We start from the raw sequence: 26,003 nt of genomic DNA, 5'->3' as shown, positions 1-26,003 counted from the left end.
ATTAGCTTTATTTGTCAAATATCTCTGAAATTGGTCATCTCGAAGAAATTAAATTTGGTGGTTTTTGTTTAAATCAAATGACAATGATATAGTCAAAGCTATATCTAAATTTGAATACACAGGATGAACCAAATATGACACTGGCTCCAAGAAAATCTTATAATTTCAAAGTATCCACAAAGTTCAAATCACTCTGAATTTCAATTTCTGCTTGGGAAGGGACGACCCAAAGCACTAACTTGTATCTCCGAATAAAATAATAAAAAGTAAGAAAGTATTGGCAGAATTTTCGTCATTCAAAACTACATTGACTTACTACTTAAATCAAAAATTGCAGAATCATGCTTTATTTTGCAATTTTACAGTAAAATCTTAGAGAAAACCACCGAAAAAAAATTGATTTCGAAATTTGAATGTGAAACTTGTGGCAAACAAGAGGAAGGAAAGAAAGAAATTTGAGAAATTAGTAGTAAATCATTAAAAAGTACAAACAAAAATGCTGAAATTACCCCATGACGTTCTAACAACAAGTCCATTGTAAAAATTAAGACATTAAGTAAAATATTGTTACTTTTCAACTTCCTTTAAGTTGTGAGGCAATATTTTGAAGTAAACGACACATAAAAATGATGTTTAACACGCATCAAAAATATTGGAAAACGCTAAATCGTGCATTAGTAATTTCATTAGTAATTTCATTAGAAAGTTATGAGTAGTGTTAGCATACATTAGGTCTAAACATTAATATGCATTCATCAACTGTTGGCGTAGTGGTGTGGTGGTCATTGCTCTTGACTCCCGTCTGGGAGACCCGAGTTCGATTCCCACTGTAATACGGTTCACTTGGCAAATGAACACACCTTCGGCCGGGTCAACCCATACCATGTGAGGGGAATTGGGTACCACTACTCTGCAACCAGAGTGTGAGTGATATGCCAGGCATTGTGGTGTGTGATGTCACTCATTCTGTTCTGCGTCTGCGTACACAGAACCAGCGGTGTCTGAACAGTGCTAAGCGTTCCAAATCGAAAGAGGAGGAATTCCTACTTTGCAAGGAGTAGAACCCATTCCCGGTGAGGAGAGCTAATATCATATCATCAACTGTTGGTCAATATATCACCTACCACTCTCAGTTTACCACGCCTTAAAAATCTAGACTAGAAGAGTCTTCCACTCGCTAGGATTTATAAAACCCTCGATACATTTAGGGTAGTAGATTTTTTGATAACATCCAAGCAAAGCCTCCAGATCATCCATCCAACAATCGGGCTACCCGCCCCCATTTTAACTATAACCCTACTGTTGACTTCCTTTATCAGGGGTTGTAATAAGACTTTTTTAAGGAGCCTCACTTAAGTGTTATTGAATAACCGAGGGTCACTCCTTTATATTGAAAAACAAACATTACAAGGAAGCCTACACTTTCCATTGACCGCTGCTTATACTGTTTAGTTCATTTAATAGCCCAATTAAACAGTTTGATGGTCGAAATTAAGAAAAGATCAAGCCTTTATTATAAATGTTAACATCCACAACGGTAATCGAATTCATTTTGGGGCTATATACGATACCTCACAAAAAGAGTCACGAGCGAAGCTTGCTGATTTGCTGATTAGAAAAATTCGTACCTTAATACCTAATACTTTACAAATTAGCTTGAAGACTGAAGACGAGCACTTCAAACTTGTTAAGCATTGAAAGGTTTAAAGGATTTTTAGCGAGAACCACGTATATATATATGAAGGCGTTAAGAATTCTGTCGAAAATAATTATTAAATCTTTCCCTTAGGTCACGAGAGAGTAATAAGAAAAAATATAAAATAATAAAAAAACTTATGGGTATCCTTTGTTTGATCGTTAGCGTGTTGCTTTGACTTTTGATTTGGGTACGGTTTCTCGCTCATATTCGATTTCGATTTTCTTTCGTTTTTTCTTTTGTTTGGAAGATGTTGCTTTTTCTTCTTTCTCTTCTTCTTGTTTGATTTCTTCTTCACTTTCACTCTCCGATGAAAACGAACCGTAATCCTGTTGCGGAAGAAGTGACAAAGGTAGAAAGACCATCTAAGACTTCTATTTCTTCCCATCTCGTATTGTTTGTCTCAAAAGGGCTCGGGGAATAGCGGCGAAGTTTTTCCGAACTTTTTCTGGTCAACAAGAAGATTGTGACAAAGATTTCCACAAAAGGGACGGAGTTTTCCCAGACGAAAAGTTTTACCCGGCTACTGTAAGTTTTCCCCTTTAAGGTACCTTCTAGATGAGCAAAGGACAACTAAGTCTATCTCAGTGTTTTTTTAGATATTCGCCAAGAGAAAAAAAGAAGAAAGATATTTTTGGCAGTAAAAGAAGATGATAGACTCGGCGAAAAAAAATGATATTGAAAAATGATAAATTTGAACGTTAATGAAAAATTGATTGCGGATATCATTTTACCTCCATATCACTTTCATCATAATCAAAGTCTTCATCAGCGATAAATTCTGGTGCTTCTTCCTAAAAAAATCCATCAACGAAAACAAATGAATTTTAAAGTAAAGCCCCATTTGCTGACAAAAGGGCAAAATGGCCAATCTCAAATCAATAGACATTTATCTAACCTTAAATCTGAATAATGATTTATGCATCTTTTTCGTGTAGGCCAGGCTCTGCTAAAGGGTCAATCTCAAAAATTTTTAGAAGCCTGGTTAGCCATATAAAGACCTGGATGTCGAGATTTGCCCTTTTGACTACAATAACAAGTGAATCGACATATCGACTTTAGCAGTAATAAGTAATAATGGTTGAAAATTGAAGGTAAATCAATTTTGCTGGATCATTTTCCTTTTACAATAAAGTGATTGGAGATCCACGGTAAAAGTCCTAGTCAATACCAGGGTCATTTGGGAAGCATAATCCAATAGAAATGTTTACAACCAAAGATAAGATTGACGGGAAAGTCACACTTACTTCTGATTCTTCTTCTATCTAAATCAAAAAGAAAATAAAGACGTTCAAATAGATTTATGAGCACGTACGCATGTGAAACTATTGATTTAGTTCGCAAAATTGGAGCTTTGAAACCTCTAGGATAATGGAAAGACAGGAAGGTCAAACGAAAAAATTAGCTTCGTAAAAAATGTTTGTTTCATAAAACAGAAAAGTAAATAGACCTTTTCATAAATTACTATGGCAGTATTTTCAAACGAGGCAAGTGATGTTCGTAACGTAATTTATGAAAAGGTCTATTACCAAACAAAAAGGAATAATTTATACCTCTTGTTCAATTTCATCTTCATCTTCCATTTCGCCGTGATCCGATTCTAACTCTTCGTCCTCCAACACCTTATCGAAAGCTGTCTCTGGGAAGTTGTAGATATCTCCATACTAAAGAAAAAAACAAGAAACACCTTATTAAGAGCCGTCTCTGGAAATTGTAAAAATCTCCGTACTAAAGAAAGAAGCAGGATAAGACTTATCTCTGGAAAGTTATAAACACAAAAATCTAAAAACAGTTCAGCCTACTGAATAGGCCTAGTCCAAAGATAATCATTAAAGGACACCCGGAATGAATTTGAATTTTCACGGAAATTAAAAGTTGAAAAGAACCTTAAAATACCGTAACAAATATCCATATTTTTACGCAAGGAAGTCTTTTCCTAAAACCTTTGGGAAACTCAGGGAAACATGCGCAAAATTTAGGAGAGGAAATAACTCTATCACTGACGTGGGGTAAGGTTTTAAAGTAGAGACATTTTGACATGCGTATATTAGTTAACATACTGCCACGGTTCAATATCAACTTATGGTTTTCACATTACGAAATCTAAAAAGTATTTTTAAAATTTGCATGAGTAGAAAAGAAGATTTACGGGATATTGATAATTTTCGTCATTGATCAATTAATTGATGGTTTTGTATGTAAAAACAGCACGTATAGTTTGTTTGTTTGGCATGTTGTTTCTCGGCACACAATACCAGTAAGTGCCAGAGGCGGATTAAAGGTGTTCAAATCTTGAAATAACGGAGCAAAAATTTTTTCCGGAGGGGAATTCTGACAATGTACCAGTTTTAAGGGGCGTTAATTTCTAAAAGTTTGTGTAAGGAAAACTTTATTGGTCTCAAATTTTGTACATGCTAAAACAAACCTTAATCAATATTTATTTTATAACCAAAATCTCCACCAGACCTTTTCTATATATATATGTCAGAATTTTGATTTTAATGGATGAGACCAAGAAGGGCACTGTTTTTAATAACCCTATTTCTTATTATGTAAATAACGTAAATTAACATAATTAATAAACTCCAGGTGGGTTCTCAGATCCTCCATACTGACATAATAAATGAACAGTTTCATCTCAAAACCCTGCTGCTACCTTTCCCGAAGATTTGAAATAACGAGCAAAACAATAACGATGTGAAGACAAAATTATGTGCCAATGTGCACGTCCTTGGTAAACAGCTTTGTTCCGCTCGTATTTCAAAATATATTATATTGAGTGTCTACGAACTACAATCTCTAATGAGTCAACGATGATTCAAAAATTTAGCGAAGATATCACGCAATGACTCCAAAATTATTACATAATCTTCTTTTTCACTGCAGTATTGATAACAAACTTAGAGACAACATTGGGCTTTTTCCAGTTAAAGTTTGAAAGAGAGGGGTATCTCTCTGTTGAGGAGGCGAATTTTTCTGCTGTACCCCTATGGAATTCCAACATTATTGGAACGATAGCCCCTGGAATTCCACAACTTCATTTTTTCGAGAGCCCCTGGAACTCCAGTCCCTTATTTTGAGATTTGGTACACCCCCTATGGGATCCGACCTCCTAAACACGGGGGTGGGTTGGTGGACCGGGTAGGGACTTTATCTGGAAAAGCCCAAACGAATGCTTTTCAATACAAACATAGTATAGTATATTACACCTCATTCGTTATTAGTTAGCTTGAATTGAGCACAGACCTTTGTGTTTTGACATTGCTCTCTTAAATACAGTTGACGTGCTTTCTTATTCGAGAAGGCGATTGAATTTTCATCGAATGGGAGAGTATCGAATAATAATAGAGCGTCGTTTATGAAAGTTTCTCGTTGACGGTGCCTTTCAATATTATCGAATAATGGAGCGTATGGAGCAGTTCTTCAAAAATGGTTGAAATTTAGCAAAATCAAAAACATGAACGAAAAAACCGACAAAAAGCAAGAAAAACAACCATTTGAAGAAGCTAAACAAAACCAAACATGCACTCCCACCTCCTGCTCAGATGACGATGACCAAAACCGTCTAAAATGCCGAAAATGCCACCGCATGGTACACTACGAGTGCACACAATTACCGCTTTATCAGCTGCAAATTTTTGCCAACACTTATAACGAACAATATCTATGTCAGAATTGCGTGCGGATAACACGATCTCTAATGAGTAAAATAGGTGAGAACTCGTATCATATGATGCAGAGGGAGATTGAGAAGAAGGACGACGTCATTAAAAAGCTCAAAAACCAGCTAGCCAAGAACCGCAGCCTTAAGAACGATATCGAAAACATCTTAACCAATAAGATGGCTGACTTTGAAATAAAAACCAAGCAGATTATAAAAGAAGAAATAAAGCAAACGACGAATTACATAGAGAAAACATCAGAAAAAACATACGCTGAAATAACTAAGAAACACAAGGATAATTTCAAATCAGCAGTGAGAGAACACCAACAAGAAAACAAGAATGAAGAAAGAGACATCGAATCAAGAAAACGAAATATTATTATACATGGAATGGTGGAATTAGAGGTAGACAACAAAGAGGAACAACAGGAACAGGACAAAATAGATATTGAAGGTATACTAGGTAACATTGGCGTTCAAGATATCAAACCGTCCCACCATCATCGCATTGGACAAAACCAAAAAGGGCTACATTGGCGTCCAATCAAGTTGATCTTAAAAAGTATAGAGGAAAAAGAACGGATAATGCAAAATCTGCATAAGCTGAAACGATTCAATGAAATTGGTGGCTTTAGCATCACAGACGACTTCACCATCAACGAAAGAAAAATCATTAAAGATATGTGCCAAAAGGCGAAAAAAATGAATTCAGAAAATGACGATTTCGTTTGGCATGTAAGAGGAAGCCCTAGAACAAACCTTCGCCTAGTTCGAAAATCTAGGACAAAGACCAAAACAACGTCTTCTCTTCTGTCCATATCTTCTGACGACTGGACGACAGATGAAGAATTAGACAATTTATAAATCTAAAATTATTTCGTAGAGGTCGATAGACCTGTGAAATATAATTCTATGAATAATGGAATAGAACAACGTCGAATCAGAGGGCGTCAACTGTAGCTATTGTTATTATAATTCTTATTCACGCTATGGGTCAAGCATGGTCTTACCGTTCCCTTCTTTAATCTTTCCAGTAATTCTTTCTCGATATTCTTCTCAATTTGTGCTGCGTTCAAAGCTTTCGCCTGAAATAGAGGAATGTGGAAAAGGTAGTGTAAAATCTCATTTAATAATAGGTGTTAAAAACACCAGTAAACATACAGTAATCTGAGCGTATGCTGAATGAATCTATTGTTCCCAAAATGATGTGAAAGAGGCAAAGTACACACTAAATCGTGCTAACTAAATTAATTTTATATCAATTAAAAGTGTCAGCGCTTTTAAGTCTTAAAAAAGAAAAGAATTGTTTACTCTTATTTGTCACAGTACAAGTAAAAGTTTTGTATGTTTACCTCTCGAGTTTTTTCTCGTCGTTCTACTTTTTTGCTGACAGTCACTAGCTTCTTTCTATTAAAGATATAAAAAGCTCGATTACAGCATGTAACCCCGAAATGTATTGAATAGATTTTATAGAACTCCTGTTAGAGAGTTACTCAAAGTTACTCCATCCTTGCATTTATACTAATCCAGAAAAAGTTAGAACAAAAAGAGGGCAATTGTGTATAGTAACATAAAAAAAGGAGCAACCGAGTTGTTCCGCAAGATGGTCAGATACTTAAAATGTTTCTAATATTCACGGCACTAACACAAAACTTCATGCTTCCTACTCTATTGGAAAAATGCACAATCGGTGCACTCTTACCCTGACAATAATGATGCAGAATCAATATTGGGAAAAAAGAAAAAAAGTACAGGGATAAAATTTGGACCGAATTATTTCAAAATTGATATGCATTCCCTAATATAAAACAGAGAGGATGCGAGCAGCCTAGTAAAAATGAAAAAGAAATCTAATATTTCTTTATTTTATTTTGAAGGTTTGAGGTTTTTGATAATGTATTACTTACTGTGTTTTGAGACGCAATTTACGCATCCGTATAAGGTACTAAAAAAATACAATCACAAACAAAACATTAGCAATACAGAAATTCATGTCATACTCATAATTCCTCTGTCTGATCACATTTGAATTTGAAGCGTATAGAAAGTTTTCTTAAACCATTTGATATATAAATATATCTCATCATGATGAGGATGTTTATTGAAAACAAGTACCATGTAATTTGTTGGAATCCCGGTTACTTCTTTCTAAAAAATAATCTTTCAGAAAGGAAAAGCTACCTGTGTAATTCTTGTGAACCTTTGTTTACATTTATGGATGGAATAACTTGGCCAATACAGTAAATGTTTATCGATTTGTTCCATAGCTTTTTCATAATTTCGATTTAGCTTGATTTTTTCCCACAGTTTGGCAGGTGTGTGAGCTCGTTCGATTGTTTTCATGTATAGGTAACATACACCTAAAAAAAAGAGTTGAGAAGTAACAAAATCTCATTTCTTAAAATTTGATTGATATTTACTGCATTGGAACAGATTGGAGATGCAAATAAACAACGTTATCCTTACTTGTGGAAGTAAATGGAAGTAAAATTCAAAATGATAGCAACCAATTGAGTAAGATATCCAGTCTTATAAGATATAGTCAAAGCAAAGACTTGAGGCAAACATTCTATGTACGTGGCCAAGGTTTATCTCAATGCACCTCAAGCTATACTTTGAGATAAAGATAAAACAGTTTTTGGTTTTGTCGTTTTAATTGTAAATTCAGAGTTATGCTCAAAATGTCTTTAATAAAAAGCCTTACCATCATGTTCTTTGATTGTTGCATATCTGCTATTTGCTAGAGGACAAGATTGTCTGTTACATAGACCAGAGACATTATACTCGTTCTGACAAAGTGTCTTCGTCTCGGTTCTGTTGATAAAAGACATGAGAATACACAGATATTATCTTATAAAAAATCTGGATTGGCCACAGAATAGTGATTTCTACCTGTCCATTCAGCTATTGTTTGACACCCCAAAAAGAGTTGTACGGTGAGGCAGATAATACTAGTTTGGATGATTTATCCTGAAGTTGATCAATAAAATGAAGACAATGACACAGAAAAAAGTGTTTGAATGGATTTATAAGATATACATACAAGAAGATACTATGGGAAAAATCAAAATATAATAGCCGCATTCTTTTTCACCGTTCAACACAAAAAAAATACTATGGAAACTAAACAACTTACTTTACTTTGAAAGAACAAAATCCATTGTTGATTAGTTGCCAAATCACCTGAAATGAAATTTTGGAAATGAATTTACACTAACCCTTAGCCGCGCAGTCAAGACTTGTAACCAGAATACATGCAAAAGGCTTTTTTCAGCAACGATATATGGAAAACACAAAAAAAGGAGTACTTTTTTTGAAACAAGTAACATTGAGGTGAGAAAATAATTTCAATTTAGTGGGGATTAGATTATTGAAAAATGGATCAACTATAAAAATAAAAGTAGTAAGGTATGGAAATTGATAATACAATATATTATACCTCATCATGTTGCATTATGTTGGTTGTTGTTTGTAGTCAACTTTTGCTCTGTTTTGTTTAATTATTTATCCTGCAAAACAATCAAACCAGGTGATAACAAGCTAGATGTTGAATGGACCTACCTGACTTTCATAGTTAGATAGCAATGCGAGGAGAAAAATGAAAAATATCAGTCAGAAAATATAGCGTTTAGCGAAAATGTATAACGCAATAAATTCATCATTGATTGTTGATGGGGGAAAGGGATGTCGCAATTGAACAATTGAATCATGCTTGATGCTGCTTGATGGTGAGCATTGTTATCAAGATAATGTTTTGTGTGAAAAACATAGAAATATAAGGAAAAAATCCAATGAAAATATGCAAAAACGGCCATTTCCGGCATTTTCAACCGGAAAAAATTTTTTCTCAAAAATTGAACTCGGCCATACTGTATTTTGAGCATTGCGAATATGCATCTTTCTGCAAAAAATCAGAAAAGATAACGATGGAAATTCGAGAAAATACAAAAAAAACGGGTTTTCCGGCATATTTCCGGCATTTTCGGCCGGAAAAAAATCAGAAGAATCAGAAGTCGGGCTCCGTCACATTTTAGGTATTGTCATTTTGCATCAGTGTGCAAAATTTCATGAAAAAATATAATGTACAGCTGGAGAAATTCAAGAAATGCCAATTTTCCGGCGAAAATCGGCTGTTCTGGCGATTTTTAGAAAGTTCCAGCTTCAAAAATCAGTTTTATTGACAATTGAACCATGCTTGATGGTGGACATTGCTATTAATAATGTTTTTGTGTGAAAAAACAACGCAATATAAGGGAAAAGTCCGATGAAAATCTGCAAAAACTGCGATTTCCGGCATATTAATAATATAATCAAAATGAACTTTTTGTGACAAGGGACTCACTGGAAAAACAATAAGCTCTGTAGATTCTTCCTCATTTCCTGATTAGTGCTCTACCAAGTGCCATTACTTTTCAAGTACTTCTTTTTAAAACTCATCCCTTGATTATAAACAAAATATTTTTATTTTCAACTTCAAACTTTGTGCAAACTTAGACTGAATTATGGGGGGGGAGGTCACACTGAAAAATTAAAGCATGCTTTAAATATTGGGGTTTCCTCGGAGCAAAAAAATTAAAGCAGAAGGCGGCAACATAAAATGAAATGAAAAATAAATACAACAAAAAAACAACAAAACAAAACACAACACAAAATCAATTTCTCTTCTGTTAAAAATTTTTTTTTTGTTGATTTTTTCTTTCATAATGCATGTGCAGAATTTTTATTTAAACAACAAAACAATGGACCTATTATAAAAATCCTCTACAAGCAGCTAAAGTAAAATTTTAGTGGGGTTGGAACTGCGCTATAATTTTTAAAGCAAGAGGTAAAGAAATTCAATAGAATTAAACAAAGCATGAAGCGGTCACGGTCGGTTAATTGAAATAGGGGATTTGGAAAACTTCCTATGTTTGGTTTTTTGCACAATTCCCTAACTATGGGCAATTTTTTTTCATAGCAGTTTTTTGGGGGGGGTCGGATTTAGGCAGGGCTGTCAGATTTAGGACCACTCATGGTATGCGTTTCCCAAAAGGGGCAACGTCCATATTCAAAGTCGCCACGCGTAACGGGAAAAGACCGTTAGTGGGTAGGTATATCAGAATGTTGAAAGTTAGCTGTGGCATTGATGACAAAATGAAATTCCATTAAAAATTCAAAGGAAAAAATCAAAGACCCTTTACCGTAGCGCTCACTTCTTTACTTTTTCCTTTAGCACGCTACCCAAAATCCTTTCCCTGACAGGGGGGGGGCACGCAGTTACTACAAGACATGATGTGTAGTAAGTGCTTTTTTCAACACTTTTTTTCAGGACCACCACCCTTTACAGTTACTACACCTTGGTAGTAACTGTTTTCAGAAAAGATTTCCAGGTACCACCCCTGTTTTTGAGTGATATCATCAAAACATGCTCGAAATTACCCTAAATTGCGATTATTTTTCAACCTAAAGCCATTTTTGTGCTAGATTTTCTTTTACTTGGTTAACAGCTGTTGAGAACATTTTAATGATAATTAGGGAAAGCATAATTTCAAATTTTTTTTCGTCCATTTATAACAAAAATATTTTTTTTAACAACACTCAAAGAATTTTTTCACAAAAAAATTCATTTTTTCAAAAGATTCAGATAAGTAAGAAAAATTATCAGTCTTTCGGACAATGCAAACACAGTGTCACAGAAGTTATTTGTGACCATGGCCAGGGAACTTAACTAAAAATTAAATAAAAATTCTCTGCAGAAACATTTATCATCAATTTAAGATATTATAACAAACTTTTGCTGTTTCTTTCACCCATTTTACATAAAATTTTCTGAGTGAATTCATCCACTCTGCCACTGGGTCTTGCCAAAATCAAGATGAAAATATTTAATTCCAGATCTGCAAGCCTTTGCAAGCAAGGTAACTAAAGACTTCCCTCCAAGAGAAAGCCACCTCGAATATCATAACAAAAATGGAACTTACTTTGACAAAGAGATGTTGAAAACTTTGAGTACCTAGTTTCACCATGTGTTTCATTAATTCCGTGATTTGTGAAATCCTATCTGTGAGTCGGCGGGATTTGTGGCAATGGCTTTTATCCTTCCACAGTCTCCAAAGAATGGCGGAAAAAAGGGTTGCAATTTTGAACAAAATATTTTTTGTATAATAAAAAAGTCTTTAAAAATATTTTAAGTATGATTCAAAACTGGTAGAAATTCAGATTTACACATTTTGATATATATTTCAAGCAATAAATAGTAACGCCCTTTAACAACGCCCAATTTGCCAATTTGAATCTAGCAAAATAACCAAAACCAACACAAACAGCAATTTCAGAGATGAGAAGAAACATTCGCACGAGAAAAGTTCAAGATGGCGGACGAAGAAGATGTTGGAGATGGCATGGGAGGGTAATTTTACTTTAATTCTTTTCGATTTCTTTCACATTGAATCCTTCCTTCAAAGGCAGAAGAATTCAATTTGTTATTTTAACCCTTTTGATACTCTTCCTTGTACGATAAAGGGCTTTTGTGGCCTAAATCAGTCAGGGAAATCCTCTTAAAATTGCGTGCTCATAATTTTTCTCTAAAAAGTTATTTTTTTAAGTTTTAGTTTTATAATTTTCATATTTTTTTTCTAAAAAGTATATTGGTTTGATGGCTAACTGTGCCCAAAATAAAGTGAGCTTTTAACAAATTATTTTGTCATTGTAAAGAGGAAAGGCAGACTTAAAATTTGGTGTATGTTACCAGACAGTTGGCAGATGATATCATACTCCAGGATGCAAGTGAAATTTTTCAATCCACGGACACACCCCCGTGGTACGGTTATTATCAGTTAGGGTTAGGGTTGGAGCTCGAGAGTCGCAATATAAGGCCGAAGGCCTTCTTAGGGGCATTCGTACCGGTAGCGTAGGGTTGGGAGCTTTCTTAATTAAGGTCTGTAAATTACACGCTATAAGTATTTGTGAATGACAGCTTTCTGTCGTGTCTCATTGACGTAAGCGGTTAGGCGTTGGGGTTGTAAACCAAGGTTGCTTGCATTTGGTGGTTCGAGCCAGAAAAATACTTAGAAAACAGTTAGAAACACTTGAGAAAGACAGAAAATCAGGATAGTAGATAGGAAATTAGAAAATAGGGGGAAAATAAGAGACGGTGCATCCAGGAGTATGATATTGTTTGCCAACCCAGATCCAGTATGGGGCGGATTTCGTGTAACTAACGCCGAAGATCTTCGGCGTACAACTGAAACGTTTTTGGCGCATTGGCGTAAGGGTACTTACAAAGATTGTTTGATTTTCAGTTGGCGTAAAGTAATAATTCCAGCTCGGCATGAATGACTCCATAATCCATCGATTTTTAGCTTTCATTTGGCTAAATTTATTGCTTTCGCTTGCTTATAGTTATGCTCGCGTCAATTTATTAATTATGTCAGTGAGGCTGGAACATCGATTTTTGAGGATTACGATTTTACCAGCTTTTTAGCGATTTTTGCCTCGCTAACCCAAATCTCGCAACCTCTTTATCTTAAAGGATGATCGAAATTAGAGTTTTTCAGCGTTCCGAAAAAAACGCAAAGCAGAAATTTTTTCATCTTCACAGGATCGATTGTCAACAACAAAATACATCTTTTGGTCTTTGGGTTTGTTTCTGACGTTTTTCCTTCAAAGAATATCGATCACTTTCCTTTTCCCCTTGAGCGCGCGAGAAAAAAATGATTAGCTCGCATTCTCGCGCGGGCGAATAAAGATGAGGCGGCAATCTTGCACTGAGGGTGGTACTTAGTTTCCGCCCTATTTTGCGCCCACCATAGAATGGTCCAAATACGGGGGTATTCCAAATGATAAACGATGTCGTTCTGAGTGTTTTATTTTCTGCTAGATACAAATAGTATATTGAATACTATTAACTTATTTATTTAAGTATTTTTGAGCCCAAATTTAAATATCTGGTTAAATAAAAAACAAATGACATCAGTTCTGTTTTTCCCTCAAACCCCCGGGAAAAGTTTTTTTGCCGACTTAGCTATTTTACAAATTTCGGAAAAGAACTCCCATAGGAATTCCGATTCATAACCCGATTGGTTCATTTCAGAACGGCTTCAAGAAAGTCATAATGGCAGATAAATTTTAAAAGTTTCTCTGAGTAAATGTGTGTAATTTATTGATGTTGATAGCTTGTTGATTCTTTAAAGAAGAAAGATAACAGGTATAGCTTTTTCTAATCCTGGAATATCGAGGTTCCAGCTACACTGTATGTTGGCGCATGCGCCTCTTTTCCCATCTTGCACCCTTATTGAAAAATTGAATGTTGGTACAAAAGAAATTTTGCTTGGCGTGAGGCTTGCTGTACGGAAAAATATCTTTGGCGCGATATTTCGTGGAATCCATACTGGTAATAGACAGTGTCAATCGAACGAATCGAACGAATACTACCTAGGATTTGCCATTTGATTGCTTCGATAACGTTCTATTGTATTCGATTATGTTCGATTACGTTCGATTGATTTAGATTTTAATCGCTTTCGTACAATACTTTAGCGCTCGGCCGCCCATGCTAAAAAGCTCTAGCTTTTTTGTAGTGTTAAATGGTAAATAGATACTTACTTACTTACTAACGGAGTGATCCAATTTAATTTAATCGCAATCAAACTCGTCGAACGTTATCGTAATCGAACAAAATTGAATATTAAATTGAATGTAATTGACAATCAATCGAACCAATGGAACATAGTCAACTATTAATCGAACCAATCTAACCTTACTCGAACGCAATCGAACACAATAGAATATTACCCAGGAATTGACCGAGATTCGATTACGTTCGACAATGGAATTCGCAATTATTCGATCGAGTTCGATTACGTTCGATTGGTTCGATTGCGATTTTTGTTCAAAGTTGTTCGATTGACACCGTCTGGATGTTACCGGGCAAGGCATGAGATTGGGTAACATGCATCAGCGGAGGCTAACATGCATAGCCCTCAAATGAATGACCTGGCTGGTCATTAAAATACAAAGTTGAATCAAAACAAAAATAGTAGAGTAGAGCTGCTAGTTCATTTGTTTTGAAATTTTGCTGCTTTGATTGCTGGTCAGTCATTTGATGGCAATACAAGTTTCCCTCCACTGATGCAAGTTACCCAACTTCACGGTATAACTTTTTTAATTTGTCAAGTTATAAGCTTTTAAAGTCAAAATTTGCTTTTGAAAAAGTCCAAAAACATGTCAAACTTTTACAGAAACCCTCAAAATTTCACTTTGTTAATGACTTTTACAACTTAATTAATGATCCCAGCTGATTTTGTTCAATTATCCCAACAAAAGCTATAATAATAATAGGCAAATAATAGGAAAACAGTAATTCTGAATGATTCTTAAAAAAAAATTAGTGAAAAATGTTTAAAAAAACTGATTTGATTTGATACTCCTTTCTAAGTGTTTTTGGACTTTTTCAAAAGTGAATTTTATTTTAGAACCACACTGTACCAATTTTAAAAAGCTATCTGCCAACTTTCAAGTTTGTCTTTCCCCTTGACAATTTAAAAAGAATATATTATATATACCAGGCGGTGTCAATCGAACTGTTCGATTATCGAACTTAATCGAACCCTATCGAACGATAGCTGTTCGATTACCGAACCCAATCGAACACCTATCAAACCGGGAAAACATTTGTAAAGTTTGATGACTGTTCGATTATACGATTAAAGTTCGATCGCAGTTCGCTGAATACGATTGAGGTTCGATCAGTTCGATTAAGATCGATGAAGTTCGATTGGTTTGCTTAAATCGATTTATACCTTGCCGCCAAATTTTTTATTTATGTTCCGAGGGCGTATTGGCGGCCGCCCACGGGCCATTCTCGCGGGCCATCCTATATCTATCCCATCGAATGGGACAAGCTGGAGCTTTTACAAGCTCTTTGGTCGTTAATTTGTAAAAAAAAGATTTTTATTTTTATTACTTTCTTTAAAGAAAGTATCATCTCTATTATTTCAAATGAGCAATAATGAGTGAAGCATACGGTGCCTGTGTTTTGATTAAACAACCTCGTAATTTTCTGAAAGGTAAAGAAAAGTAGAATCAATCCGACACAATCATTGAACCACATCGAACTTTCATCGAACAACATCGAACTTAAATCGAACTCATCGAACATCAATCGAACTTCATCGAACAAAGAACACTCATCGAACTAAATCGAACTTATCAAGAATTTTTCGTAAAGTTTGATAGCTGTTCGATCGGGTTCGGTAATCGAACAGCTATCGTTTGATTTTGTTCAATAAAGTTCGATGGTTCGATAACGAAAATCGGTTTGATAATGTTTGGTTGACACCGCCTGGTATATATAGTAAAAATTCACATTATTTTGGACACAGTTATCCATCAAACCTTTATACTTTTTTCTGGGTCACCCGGTACAATAGATTTTGAGTAAGATAGTCAAAGGTCAATATCCCTTCTTCCTTGTCTTATTTTGGTACCCTTCTTATTGTTAGGATTAAAAAAGGTCAGAATCACTGATTGAAAAAAAAATGTTTTCCTCTCTGACTGTTTATTAGCAATCAGTGATTCCGATTTTTTTTTGTTTTATTCTGGAATGCGTCTATTGACATTCTCTAATGAATGATTTTTTTAAAAGTAAAAACCCAATTTTTTCTTTATTGGTACAACAACGACCCTTCCAGCGCACCAGACTATCTGGTGATTAACACCAGACTATTTTCATTTTATTGCGCGCATGACACACAGGACTTATTACAACCTGTTCAGTGTTTGTATTGTCTGGTGCTAAAAAGTTTTCTCATTTGACACCTTCAAGTTCAGTGCGTTGGCAGGGTGTTGTGTACTATGGAAATATAAGACTAGTGCTGATTGAACAGTTTTTTTATCTCATATAGATTTGATGATGACATGGACAATGCTGGGGATGATGACTTTGAGGAACCTGATGAGAATTTGGTAAGCAATAATTTGTATGATAAAATATTTTGTATAAAATAGAATAGCTTTTCTAAGATATTTTGAACTTAATCAAATCTCTTGCAAAGTCAGACAATGTTATTAAAGATCACAAATTTCTGAGAAAAATAAGTTTTTCAAAGCATAACCTTTTACAAACTATGGTTTCAGATAACATTCAACGTATCGCAGCCCATTGCATGAAAATTTTAAAAGCATGCAGAAAATTAAGCCTTAATAAGCAGTTTCTCTTTGTTTATACAGGGTGACGACATGCCTCAAGTAGATGTGCTCCCTGCAACAGGTAACAAAGTGCATAGCTCTTGATAATTTTCACAATCAACAGAGACTTTATTTGGATAAAGCTTAAGAAGATATAATTTTATCGATATTTGATTTTTTAAATGGTAAAATAGGTTTTCCTAAATAGACTTAAATGTATATGTAATATGTAATTTATGTAATTTTTTTGTAGATGATAACCAACCACAAGCTCCAAAGAAAAAAGTGACAACTCCATACATGACAAAATATGAAAGAGCAAGAGTTCTTGGTACAAGGGCTTTACAAATCAGGTAATTGTGGAGTGATTTATTAAAAAGGGATAGTTTATTTTATGTCCTCAATGCTATGTATGTACAGTATGCAATTAGGGGTCATGACAACCCCTATTTATGTAGCTTTCCCCTTATCATGCATCCAATTTGTTTTTTTAGTTTCCAATTAGGAGTTTACCAATTGAAATACGCAAAAAGCTTAAAATTTCTGTAGTAAAGTGTAAATGTAAAATGGTCGCACAAGTAAAAATTTTGCCATTTACATTGATCCAATTATTTAGGTGTTATGATATGATATTACAGTATGATACATAATTTGATCAAAATATTGTTAACCCTCTACCCTAAAAGCTTTAAAACCCCTATCGTATTTGGAAGAAGTCTTACACGTCAAAGCTTTTTTTTTTAATATGAAAAGTTGGACTTGTGTGGAAAAGTTGGACTTACACTCTCTGTGCAGATTCTGGCATTATGCCAAGCAACAGTTGTGATGTTGTTTGGAGGGCGTTGTGATTTCTGTTAGATTACCTTTGTCCGCTTTGCCCATTGTGGATTCTGTTATCAACAACTTAGTTTCTGTATTCAGCTTACTGAGGATTAAAGAATTTTTATGCTTAAAAAAGAAGAATATAGTATAAAGCAACGAAATTGCTAAGCATGTAAATAAGTTTTATCTAAGAATATTAGAGAGGTATAATAAGTAAGTGTATTATAATGATTATGCTGGCATTATGCCAAGGTTTTTTCATAAGTTCGATTTCTTCAGTTAAATGAATGACAAAAGTGAAAGAAGTAAAATATATTTGAATTATGTTTTTCATAATTTTACATTTTATACTCAAAGTAAACACATATCACTTATATATTCCTGATAATTTGGGAAAGTCAAGCTAAATGTGATATACTGACATGTAACAAATAGGTTCTGAAGTTCTAACCTCCATTTTCCCTGCAGCGAATAGGTTGATCCTTAAAAAAACAACTTGGTAGTTAAAGGGTTAAAAAAGGGTCCAAGCTGTAGAATGTTTTCAGACTGAATCATTGTCAATCAAACATTTTGATTATTTGTTTTGTTTTTAGTATGAATGCTCCTGTGATGGTTGAGCTGGAAGGTGAAACAGACCCTCTACAAATTGCCATGAAAGAATTAAAGTAAATCATTACATTATTTGTGCTTTTCAAAATGAAGTTTTTTTTTTTAATCTTTATAGTATAATTTCTTTCAATGCAGCTTTAGTTTTATAGCTGCAAAATCCAATACTCTACGGTCCTAACTCTTTGTCCTCGCTCTTTGTCCTCATCTTACATTGTCTGTTAAGCTACCAGAGTATTGGCCATCATTTATCTAAAGAAAATTGTAACAACAAGCATTTGTAAAAAAGATAGGTTCTTAGAGGCCCACGGCGCACCTTGAACCTCAATCCTGAATAATATAATCAATGTTGCAACTTTTTCGTCTGTAAACCAAAATCTGTCCAATTGAGATTTCAAACTAGGAGTTTCGTCCTGGTAGCTTTGAAGCAATGATGTTAAATTGGTGTATAGTTTTGAACTTTTCGCCCAGCTTCACCCAGCTTCACCAAAGGCAGTTGCAACACTGGGGCATAATCGAAGGTCATTTGCCCGTTGAAATACTCATACTCTCTTTCTCTCTTTCAGAGCCAGAAAAATCCCTATCATTATTCGACGATACCTACCAGATGGAAGTTTTGAAGATTGGGCAATTGATGAGCTGATTATTGATTAAAAACTTTTGGATTGTAGTACTAGCACATAGTTTATTTATAAGAACTTTTTTATTGTAAATATTGGTGGTCAAACTCAATTCTTTTCAGTGGTGCTAAATCAAATTTACTTCAGAGAAGACAGAGGAAGAAACATTTAAGGAACAAAACTTTTTTACCCTGTGAAACGGACACACAAAGCAATATACTATGAACAATAAAAATGACATCATCATTTTGTAATGAACAGCACGGCATTTATTTTGTATTCTGAAATACATCATTTTATATTTGTTTTACTATATCTTCCTTACTTTTTTGGGGAAATAATCGATTCTTCTTTTCTTGGGTCCTTCCATTTTTATATTAAGTTGAGTTAATGTAATAAAGTACTCATGATTGTTTGCTGTCACCCTAACTCTTAAGTTTTAGAAGATGGTTATAAAATAATCTAAAAAGTAATAAAGTAAAAAAGTTTTATAATAATTTTGTTTCAAATGTATTGCATTATTTTCCCTTTTGTATTTTTCAGATGAATTCACCTTATGGTCAGGTAGCATGGTGGGGATTTTCCCCATCATTAGATATAATAAAACATATGAAAACACACGAAGTCAATCAAAGTAAAGAAATGAATGTCTTATTGGTAGGATCTGCAGACAATCGACACATACTTCACACCTTGTCAAATTGTCATGACTTTGATGGGAAAATCAATTTTTATTTGGTTGAATCAAATCTGGAGAATATGGCGCGTCAAATGTTATTGACTAACCTAGCTTTTGAGCTACCTTCTAAACTCAATATCCAAGAAAAAAGTGAAATGTTTTTAGAGCTATTTGGTAATTCCCTATTACGCCATGATACTGAGGATTATTTGGTTGAACGCTCAAATGAATATGTAAAGATGATAACAGAGCCTTCATATTCTGAAAAGACATATCCTTATTTCGATTTTTCCAATTTGAAATTCAAGGAGGTTGACCAGTTGGAAAGTATTTTTAAATTCTGGAGAAATACCAACAAGGATGTCTTTGATATTGGTCAGAGTTGGGATAACCGTGTCAGAGCACACCTTGGAGTCCGCTATGATGCAAAGGACAATGCCTTTGATTGGGAATATAGTATGAGTTTAAAAGAAAAGGCTTCTATTGTGAATTGGAACGAATATAAACAGTGGAGAGGTAATGGTGTTGCTTTTCAGTTTCGTGATGAAACTGCTTATGTTTACCCTAACAAGTCACTTGCTTCTGGATTGATTTTCAAGAAGGATGGGGAGCGCATACCTAAACGTGGCTATTGGGGTGATATTTTGAATAGCCCCTATGTGGCTTTTGGTGTTGAATCTCAGAATGAATCTTTATTCAAAAAAGCTAACAATGTACACACACAGACAGCCACAGATGTTTCTATTTATAATTTGAAATCTTTTATGAGTCGTGTTTTAACTGGTAGAAATGTGGAAAACGAAAGTGAAAGTGACGGTGTTATCATTGAAGAAGTCTCGGAAAATGAAGTTGAAGATGAAATGCTGAGTATTGTCAAAGAGAAATTCAAATTGATTTTTCTTCCACTGGATTGCGTTGGTTCGCTTCATAAGAAAAGTAAATTCAAGCGACGTTTCGATATGGTGTTTTTCTCTAACAGTATGGTTCATTGCCTTGATTATTCAATTAGTAGTTTATTCCATGACAAGGAATCAATATTAGTCATCGAGTCAACAAAATTTATGTTAGATTTGAAAGTGGAAATGCATGAGGAATATGCTAAGAAAATTAAAGGAATGGCAAGCACTTCTTGTTGCCAACCATGTAAACAATTTAAATGCCAACAAGATTCTTATGCCGTCTTCAAATACCAAGGCGAATAGTTATTGCAGTGAACCTTTTCTAAACAGATTGGTTTGAACATTTTAATATATATAGAATGAAAAAAATGAAATATACCGTATATATCAAGCTCCGATTCGAAAGATTTGTATTTGAGCCTCTTTTGGTTACAAAAGATGAAACAAAGTGCTTATTCTTTAATATCAGACTGGATGGACAAAATAAATTTTCCATGTTTAATATTCTTGAATTAATGTCTCCCTTCTTGGATATAGTTTTGAGTGTGTTAACGTTTCAATGAAATTTACATGTAGTCCGGCGGCGATCCAGGATCACCCTTACAATTAGTAAATATGGGTTTTTATTTTATTTTCCCATCATATGGTCCCTTGGGACCCCAAAACCAGTTTTTGCCAGGCTGGCAAAGCTGGGGAAAATTTTTTATGGGGGCTTAAAGGGGGTAGGGTCATTTTAGCCTGGGGTCCTTAGAAAGTCGATTTTTGAAGTTCTCATTTAGCCAAAACTGATTGTGCCATCAGATAGAGCTTGAAGAGTAGATCTCCAAAATGGGGTCATTTGTCTCATTTAGTGGACTTAATCCCCCGGAATTGGCCGATACGTCTTCAAAAATGCAATATTTTATGCTGACGTCAGCATTTTTGAGAGAATTTCCAGCGAAAGATACCAGTTTTAACAGATGCGTCTTGAAGAGTACTATCGATTAGAGGGGTCATTTATAGGGTTTCCTAGGCTAGATCATGAGATATTAGAGTTTGAAATTTTGCTGACTCAGCAGAAAAGGGCAAAAAACGTTGAAAAGCGCTGAGTCAGCAAAATTTCAAACTCAAATATCTCATGATCTAGCCTAGGAAACCCTATAAATGACCCCTCTAATCGATAGTACTTTTCAAGACGCATCTGTTAAAACTGGTATCTTTCGCTGGAAATTCTCTCAAAAATGCTGACGTCAGCATAAAATATTGCATTTTTGAAGACGTATCAGCCAATTCCGGGAGACTAAGTCCGCCAAATGAGACAAATGACCCCATTTTGGAGATCTACTCTTCAAGCTCTATCTGATGGCACAATCAGTTTTAGCTAAATTAGAACTTCGAAAATCGACTTTCTAAGGACCCCCAGGCTAAAATGACCCTACCTCCTTCAAGCCCCCATAAAGAATTTTCCCCAGCTTTGCCAGCTTGGCAAAAACTGGTTTTGGGGTCCCAAGGGACCATATAATGAGAAAATAAAATAAAAACCCATATTTACTACTTGTAAGGGTTGATGCAAAAAAGCCCTTTTCGCCGCCGGACTAATGGGTTAGTTCTTTTGAACAACTTATGAATAGCTTTTAAAGATATGGCTAAATAAATTTGGCTTGAACCTAGAGAAACTCCTTAGAGCCATTTTCTCCTCAAAAAATACTAAGTAAATGAGACAGTTCTTACTTTTACCTAGTTTGAATTATTTTAGTGAAGGCACAAAAGAATACAGCCATAGCTGAGCCCAAATTTACAGGCTCCTTTATTAAAAAAGATATATTTATTGTATTTTTAAACCATTATGGGAAGACTTCAGGGTGTGATTTCATTAATTACTTAGCGTATGTTCTGTAAATATTTTTGTATGGTGGGTTCTGTAAATTATATATGTATTATGAGTTTTTTTTAATTAGAATTTCGTTAAAAGTATACGTTAAAAAGGATAATATATAAATTATTCAAAGATTGAAGATAGACTGACTATAAATTGATGACATAATTATTTATTTAGATAAATATATTCCATTTGAATGAGATTTTTTCGAACACAATATTTTATAGAAAGAAGTTAACTTTGAATTTTTGAAAAAATAGTTTCTAAGTAAAAGGCACGGAAGTTAGGTACTTTGTTGAAATTTGATAATTTTTCCATATCTTTATTCCATTAAAATTAACAGCCTCTAGAAGGTGACTTAAAAGCTGACGTATATGTCTGGACATAATTTCCAGATGCTCAAATCTCATCCTTAAACCTGAAACCCTTCTTTAAAACTATAGATTATTCTGTGAAATTTCTCATACTGAACACTATCGTTGTCTTGTTTTTCTTTTCTAAAAGGCCCGAATTATTTTGGGTTCACATTACAAAAAGTATAAAAACAATGCCCTGTGAACTTCACTCTCCTCTTAATTTATATCAAATGCTCTTGCAAAAATATTTTTTTCTTTCAAAAGATTCAGCTAAAATTGTGTTATGTTTTTTTGGATTTTAGAATTATATTCAATTCTTAGCTTGTTTTTTAGATTTCCTATATTATGGATAGCTTCATCGCAGGATGTCTTGGTGGTTTGTATATTTTAATTTTTTCAAAGTTTTGCTTTTCATCTGCCTTTAGTACGCAGGTTAAATTTTCTTATATGACGATTCATTTTGCTTAATATAGTGATATAGATATAGTGACTTGTCCTAGAAATTTAACAGTAATTGGTATTTGCTAAGGAGGTTAGGGAAATTTCTTTTGAGGGTAGAACATGAGCATAAAGTTTATACAAAGTTTTGCTCTTCTTTCTTCATCAGGCGGACTTGGTATGTTTGTTGGTCATCCTTTCGATACCATAAAGGTTTGTCTATAGCATTCATCAGTAAACTACTAACAGCATTTTTTATAGAAACTCTGGACTTAGACCTGGGGCACAATACCTCTTATGACGAGCGTTATTAAAGATTGCAATGTCAAATCCCCTTATATAAACAAAATGGCTGAATTGGATATCGGTTTACTTGCATTAAGTGTTTGAATAAAGGCTCCTCAAATTTCTCGATATGCTGTTGGAACAGTTCTCAACCGTATACACTGACCCCCTTCCAATCAATCCAAATTTCTCTTTTTTTACCAGGTAGCTCCAGTCGGTAAAGAATTTATATTCGGTATAGCCTCAAACTTAAGCGATTATAGCTTATTAGGTAATCTGATTTTAGGCGGTGTAAGTTATAGCTATTAGAGTAGGTATGGCGCTCTATCCTAAAAATAGCCTTTTCTAGTGTACCTCAAGTAGAAATGGGATAGACTTCTTAATTCATGGCCAGTAGATCAACAAATTCAACCTTTCAAGTTCCTTGATAATTCCCTTGCATTTTTTCTCCCTCATTCATTTTCAAGGTTCGCTTGCAATCAGAACATGTCCAATCCTCAAGTGGTTTACGTTACAAAGGTATTATCGATGGTACCATCAAAATCATTAAACAAGAAGGGGTATGAATGCCAGCTTGTAATTCTTGATTTCGATGAACATTTGAGTCACCTCTTTCAAATCTTCTAAATTTCAAAAACTTTCTGACTTTTGTTATGTTGTTATAGACGAATTTATTTGTTGAAAGGCAATAGTTCGTTTTTCAAAATTAATGAGACGGGTGTCGACTACGAATTTACTCAACTCAAAATGTACAACTTCAAACGGTTATAACATTTGATAGAGAAAGTATTTTTTGATTTTCTAACTAAACTACGCTAGACTCTGCAACGATTGACATAATATAAGACATTTGAAATTAGACTAAGGCCACTGACTTAGCATCTGAAGGTAAAGTTTTCAATGACATTCCACACGAGTCAGTTTTTTCATTCCTGTCGGTAGTCAAAATGTGTTTAAAAAGCACTCAATTTTATTTTTATTAAAAGCAACCATTTATAAAAACAATTTTCCGTAAACGTGATGCAGATGTACGAAAAAAGGAGATATTTCTCAGTCTTGAGAAATGGCCAAAAGTACAAAAAAACATAAAAAACCTTGTAAAACCATGCACCCAGATACCTCATAGATAGAAGTATCGTTTAACTTCAAGTAGAATAAAGCAACAAATCAATTGGTAATGCAATGAGGGAAAGGCTATTCGAACAAAAATCCCTTATGAAAATTTTTTGGGCTAACGGTAAAATTGTCTTTCAGCAATGATTGCTGAATAAGCATTTTTATTTATGCCTATGATCGTTGACGACCTTTATTAATCGTTTAAGTATTTTCGTTTTAACAGGTGACTGGTATCTACAAAGGAGCAACAGCACCCATTGTTGGAGTGTCTGCACAAAACGCTCTCATGTTTGGTATCCAACGTTTCACTCGTCAATATTTCCAACCCAATCTTAAAGGGGAATTCATGGCTGGCATGGTGACTGGCACTTTAATGTCGGTCCTTGCGGCCCCAGTTGAAATGACAAAAACAAGGCTACAAGTGCAGAACATTGGTGAGAGGACTGTTAGAGCACAACGTAAATATAAGGGACCCATTGATGTTCTACATAAAATGTACCTTGAGGAAGGTATCAGAGGTCCTGGTCGTAGCTTTTGGATCACTTTAGTTCGAGATTCTCCTGGTTACGGAATCTATTTTTCTTCTTATCCATGGTTATGTCAACTGATGTTTGGAGCTGATCAACACATACACGATCTTAACGTATTACAATTATCGTTAGCCGGTAGTTTAGCAGGTGCTATCTCATGGTTGGTTATCTACCCTATTGACGTCATCAAAACACGCGTCTGTTCTGAGGGATTCGCACCCGCTGGAAAATATCGTAATTACGCGCATTGTTTTACGGAATGTTACCGTGAAGGTGGCGTAAAGACCTTCTTTCGGGGACTATTTCCGACGTTGATACGTGCTCTTCCCGTAAACGGTGTTACGTTTTCAACCGTATCTGTTGTAGAATCTTATTTTGCGAAACGTCATTCAGAAACTTGAATTTCTTTATCTTATTAAAATGATAGGTATATATAATTATAGGTAGATTTGGATGGACCTATATTTTAAAATTTTAACTGGGGTTCAATTTATTGGGAGTTTTAGATTACAGTATTTTTACTGCTTTGCTAAGAAAATATTTTCATTGTTACACAAAATTTTCCACTTGTGGGTAGAACTAAATCGTATGATTTTTACATCCGTTGTTCCAAGTAAAAACAGAAAATTTCCCTTGCAAGTAAAGGCTTGAAATTAAACGATCGGGTGTGATCGATTTCTGAATATTTTGAATTCCGGTCTTTCTTTCTCTTTCTCGTGCGTGTTATAAGAATCTCATAAACAAAGAGTGGACATAGTGCCCCCCCCCTTAATAGTTAATAGGGGAATAGTTTTTGGTAAAAATTCCAAAAGGGGGCAGAAACCTTTTTGAAAATCATGGGGGGGCAAGAGGTTTTCCAAAAATCTAGGAGGGGGGCAACCGGAATTTTTCAAAATCTCAAGGGCGGACAACCAACCCACTAGGACACTATGGTGGAATTTTTAATGTATATTCTACTCATCAGCTATTGTAGTAAGCCCTTATATGCTGTTTTCAATCATCAGGTACATACTTATAGTTGTAACGTAACTATCGGACTTCATAGTAAACCCCCGTAGTCATTTTTTTTTTTTTAATTCTGGATAATCCTGCAACTTTTAAGAGTACATTTTAGGCTTCACAAAATGCACTGTAAGGCTCGATATGAGAGATAATGCACTATAAGGCTGTAATTTTCTCGAATTTTGGAGTGACTGTAAGGGACCAATTTTGAGACCTTTATTTTTGACCGCACAGACGCTGGTTTTCAAACCTCGGACCTGTGAGCT

At 34.6% G+C, this 26,003-nt stretch overlaps 4 protein-coding genes across 4 annotated transcripts; 3 read left to right on the top strand and 1 right to left on the bottom strand.

The window, feature by feature from the left end:
• Positions 1–1,754: 1,754 nt before the first annotated feature.
• Positions 1,755–8,880, bottom strand: LOC136803694 (protein MAK16 homolog). Its single transcript, XM_067060410.1, has 11 exons — positions 8,800–8,880; positions 8,497–8,543; positions 8,065–8,174; positions 7,542–7,720; positions 7,268–7,305; positions 6,713–6,767; positions 6,371–6,445; positions 3,250–3,360; positions 2,944–2,961; positions 2,431–2,490; positions 1,755–2,025 (listed from the first exon to the last, which is right to left on the bottom strand). Exons 1-11 carry the CDS (start codon positions 8,812–8,814, stop codon positions 1,858–1,860), a joined length of 876 nt encoding a protein of 291 aa, XP_066916511.1. The 5' UTR covers positions 8,815–8,880; the 3' UTR covers positions 1,755–1,857.
• Positions 8,881–11,646: 2,766 nt separating this feature from the next.
• On the top strand, positions 11,647–18,884 carry LOC136803693 (DNA-directed RNA polymerases I, II, and III subunit RPABC2-like). The gene is made up of 6 exons (XM_067060409.1): positions 11,647–11,748; positions 16,244–16,304; positions 16,569–16,608; positions 16,780–16,879; positions 17,942–18,013; positions 18,521–18,884. Exons 1-6 carry the CDS (start codon positions 11,711–11,713, stop codon positions 18,606–18,608), a joined length of 399 nt encoding a protein of 132 aa, XP_066916510.1. The 5' UTR covers positions 11,647–11,710; the 3' UTR covers positions 18,609–18,884.
• Positions 18,885–19,079: 195 nt separating this feature from the next.
• LOC136803692 (dynein axonemal assembly factor 3-like) lies at positions 19,080–20,918 on the top strand. The gene has a single exon (XM_067060408.1). The coding sequence runs from the start codon at positions 19,118–19,120 to the stop codon at positions 20,453–20,455; it is 1,338 nt and encodes a 445-aa protein (XP_066916509.1). The 5' UTR covers positions 19,080–19,117; the 3' UTR covers positions 20,456–20,918.
• Positions 20,919–22,596: 1,678 nt separating this feature from the next.
• LOC136803690 (mitochondrial basic amino acids transporter-like) lies at positions 22,597–25,287 on the top strand. Its single transcript, XM_067060407.1, has 4 exons — positions 22,597–22,742; positions 22,974–23,017; positions 23,557–23,649; positions 24,429–25,287. Exons 1-4 carry the CDS (start codon positions 22,712–22,714, stop codon positions 25,134–25,136), a joined length of 876 nt encoding a protein of 291 aa, XP_066916508.1. The 5' UTR covers positions 22,597–22,711; the 3' UTR covers positions 25,137–25,287.
• Positions 25,288–26,003: the final 716 nt, after the last annotated feature.

Source organism: Clytia hemisphaerica, unplaced genomic scaffold (assembly GCF_902728285.1).
Source record: "Clytia hemisphaerica strain Z4C2 unplaced genomic scaffold, Clytia hemisphaerica genome assembly, whole genome shotgun sequence".
Classification (NCBI taxonomy): Eukaryota; Metazoa; Cnidaria; class Hydrozoa; order Leptothecata; family Clytiidae; genus Clytia; species Clytia hemisphaerica.
The sequence above is the reverse complement of the archived record's forward strand: the minus strand, read 5'-3'. Positions and strand labels throughout refer to the sequence as shown.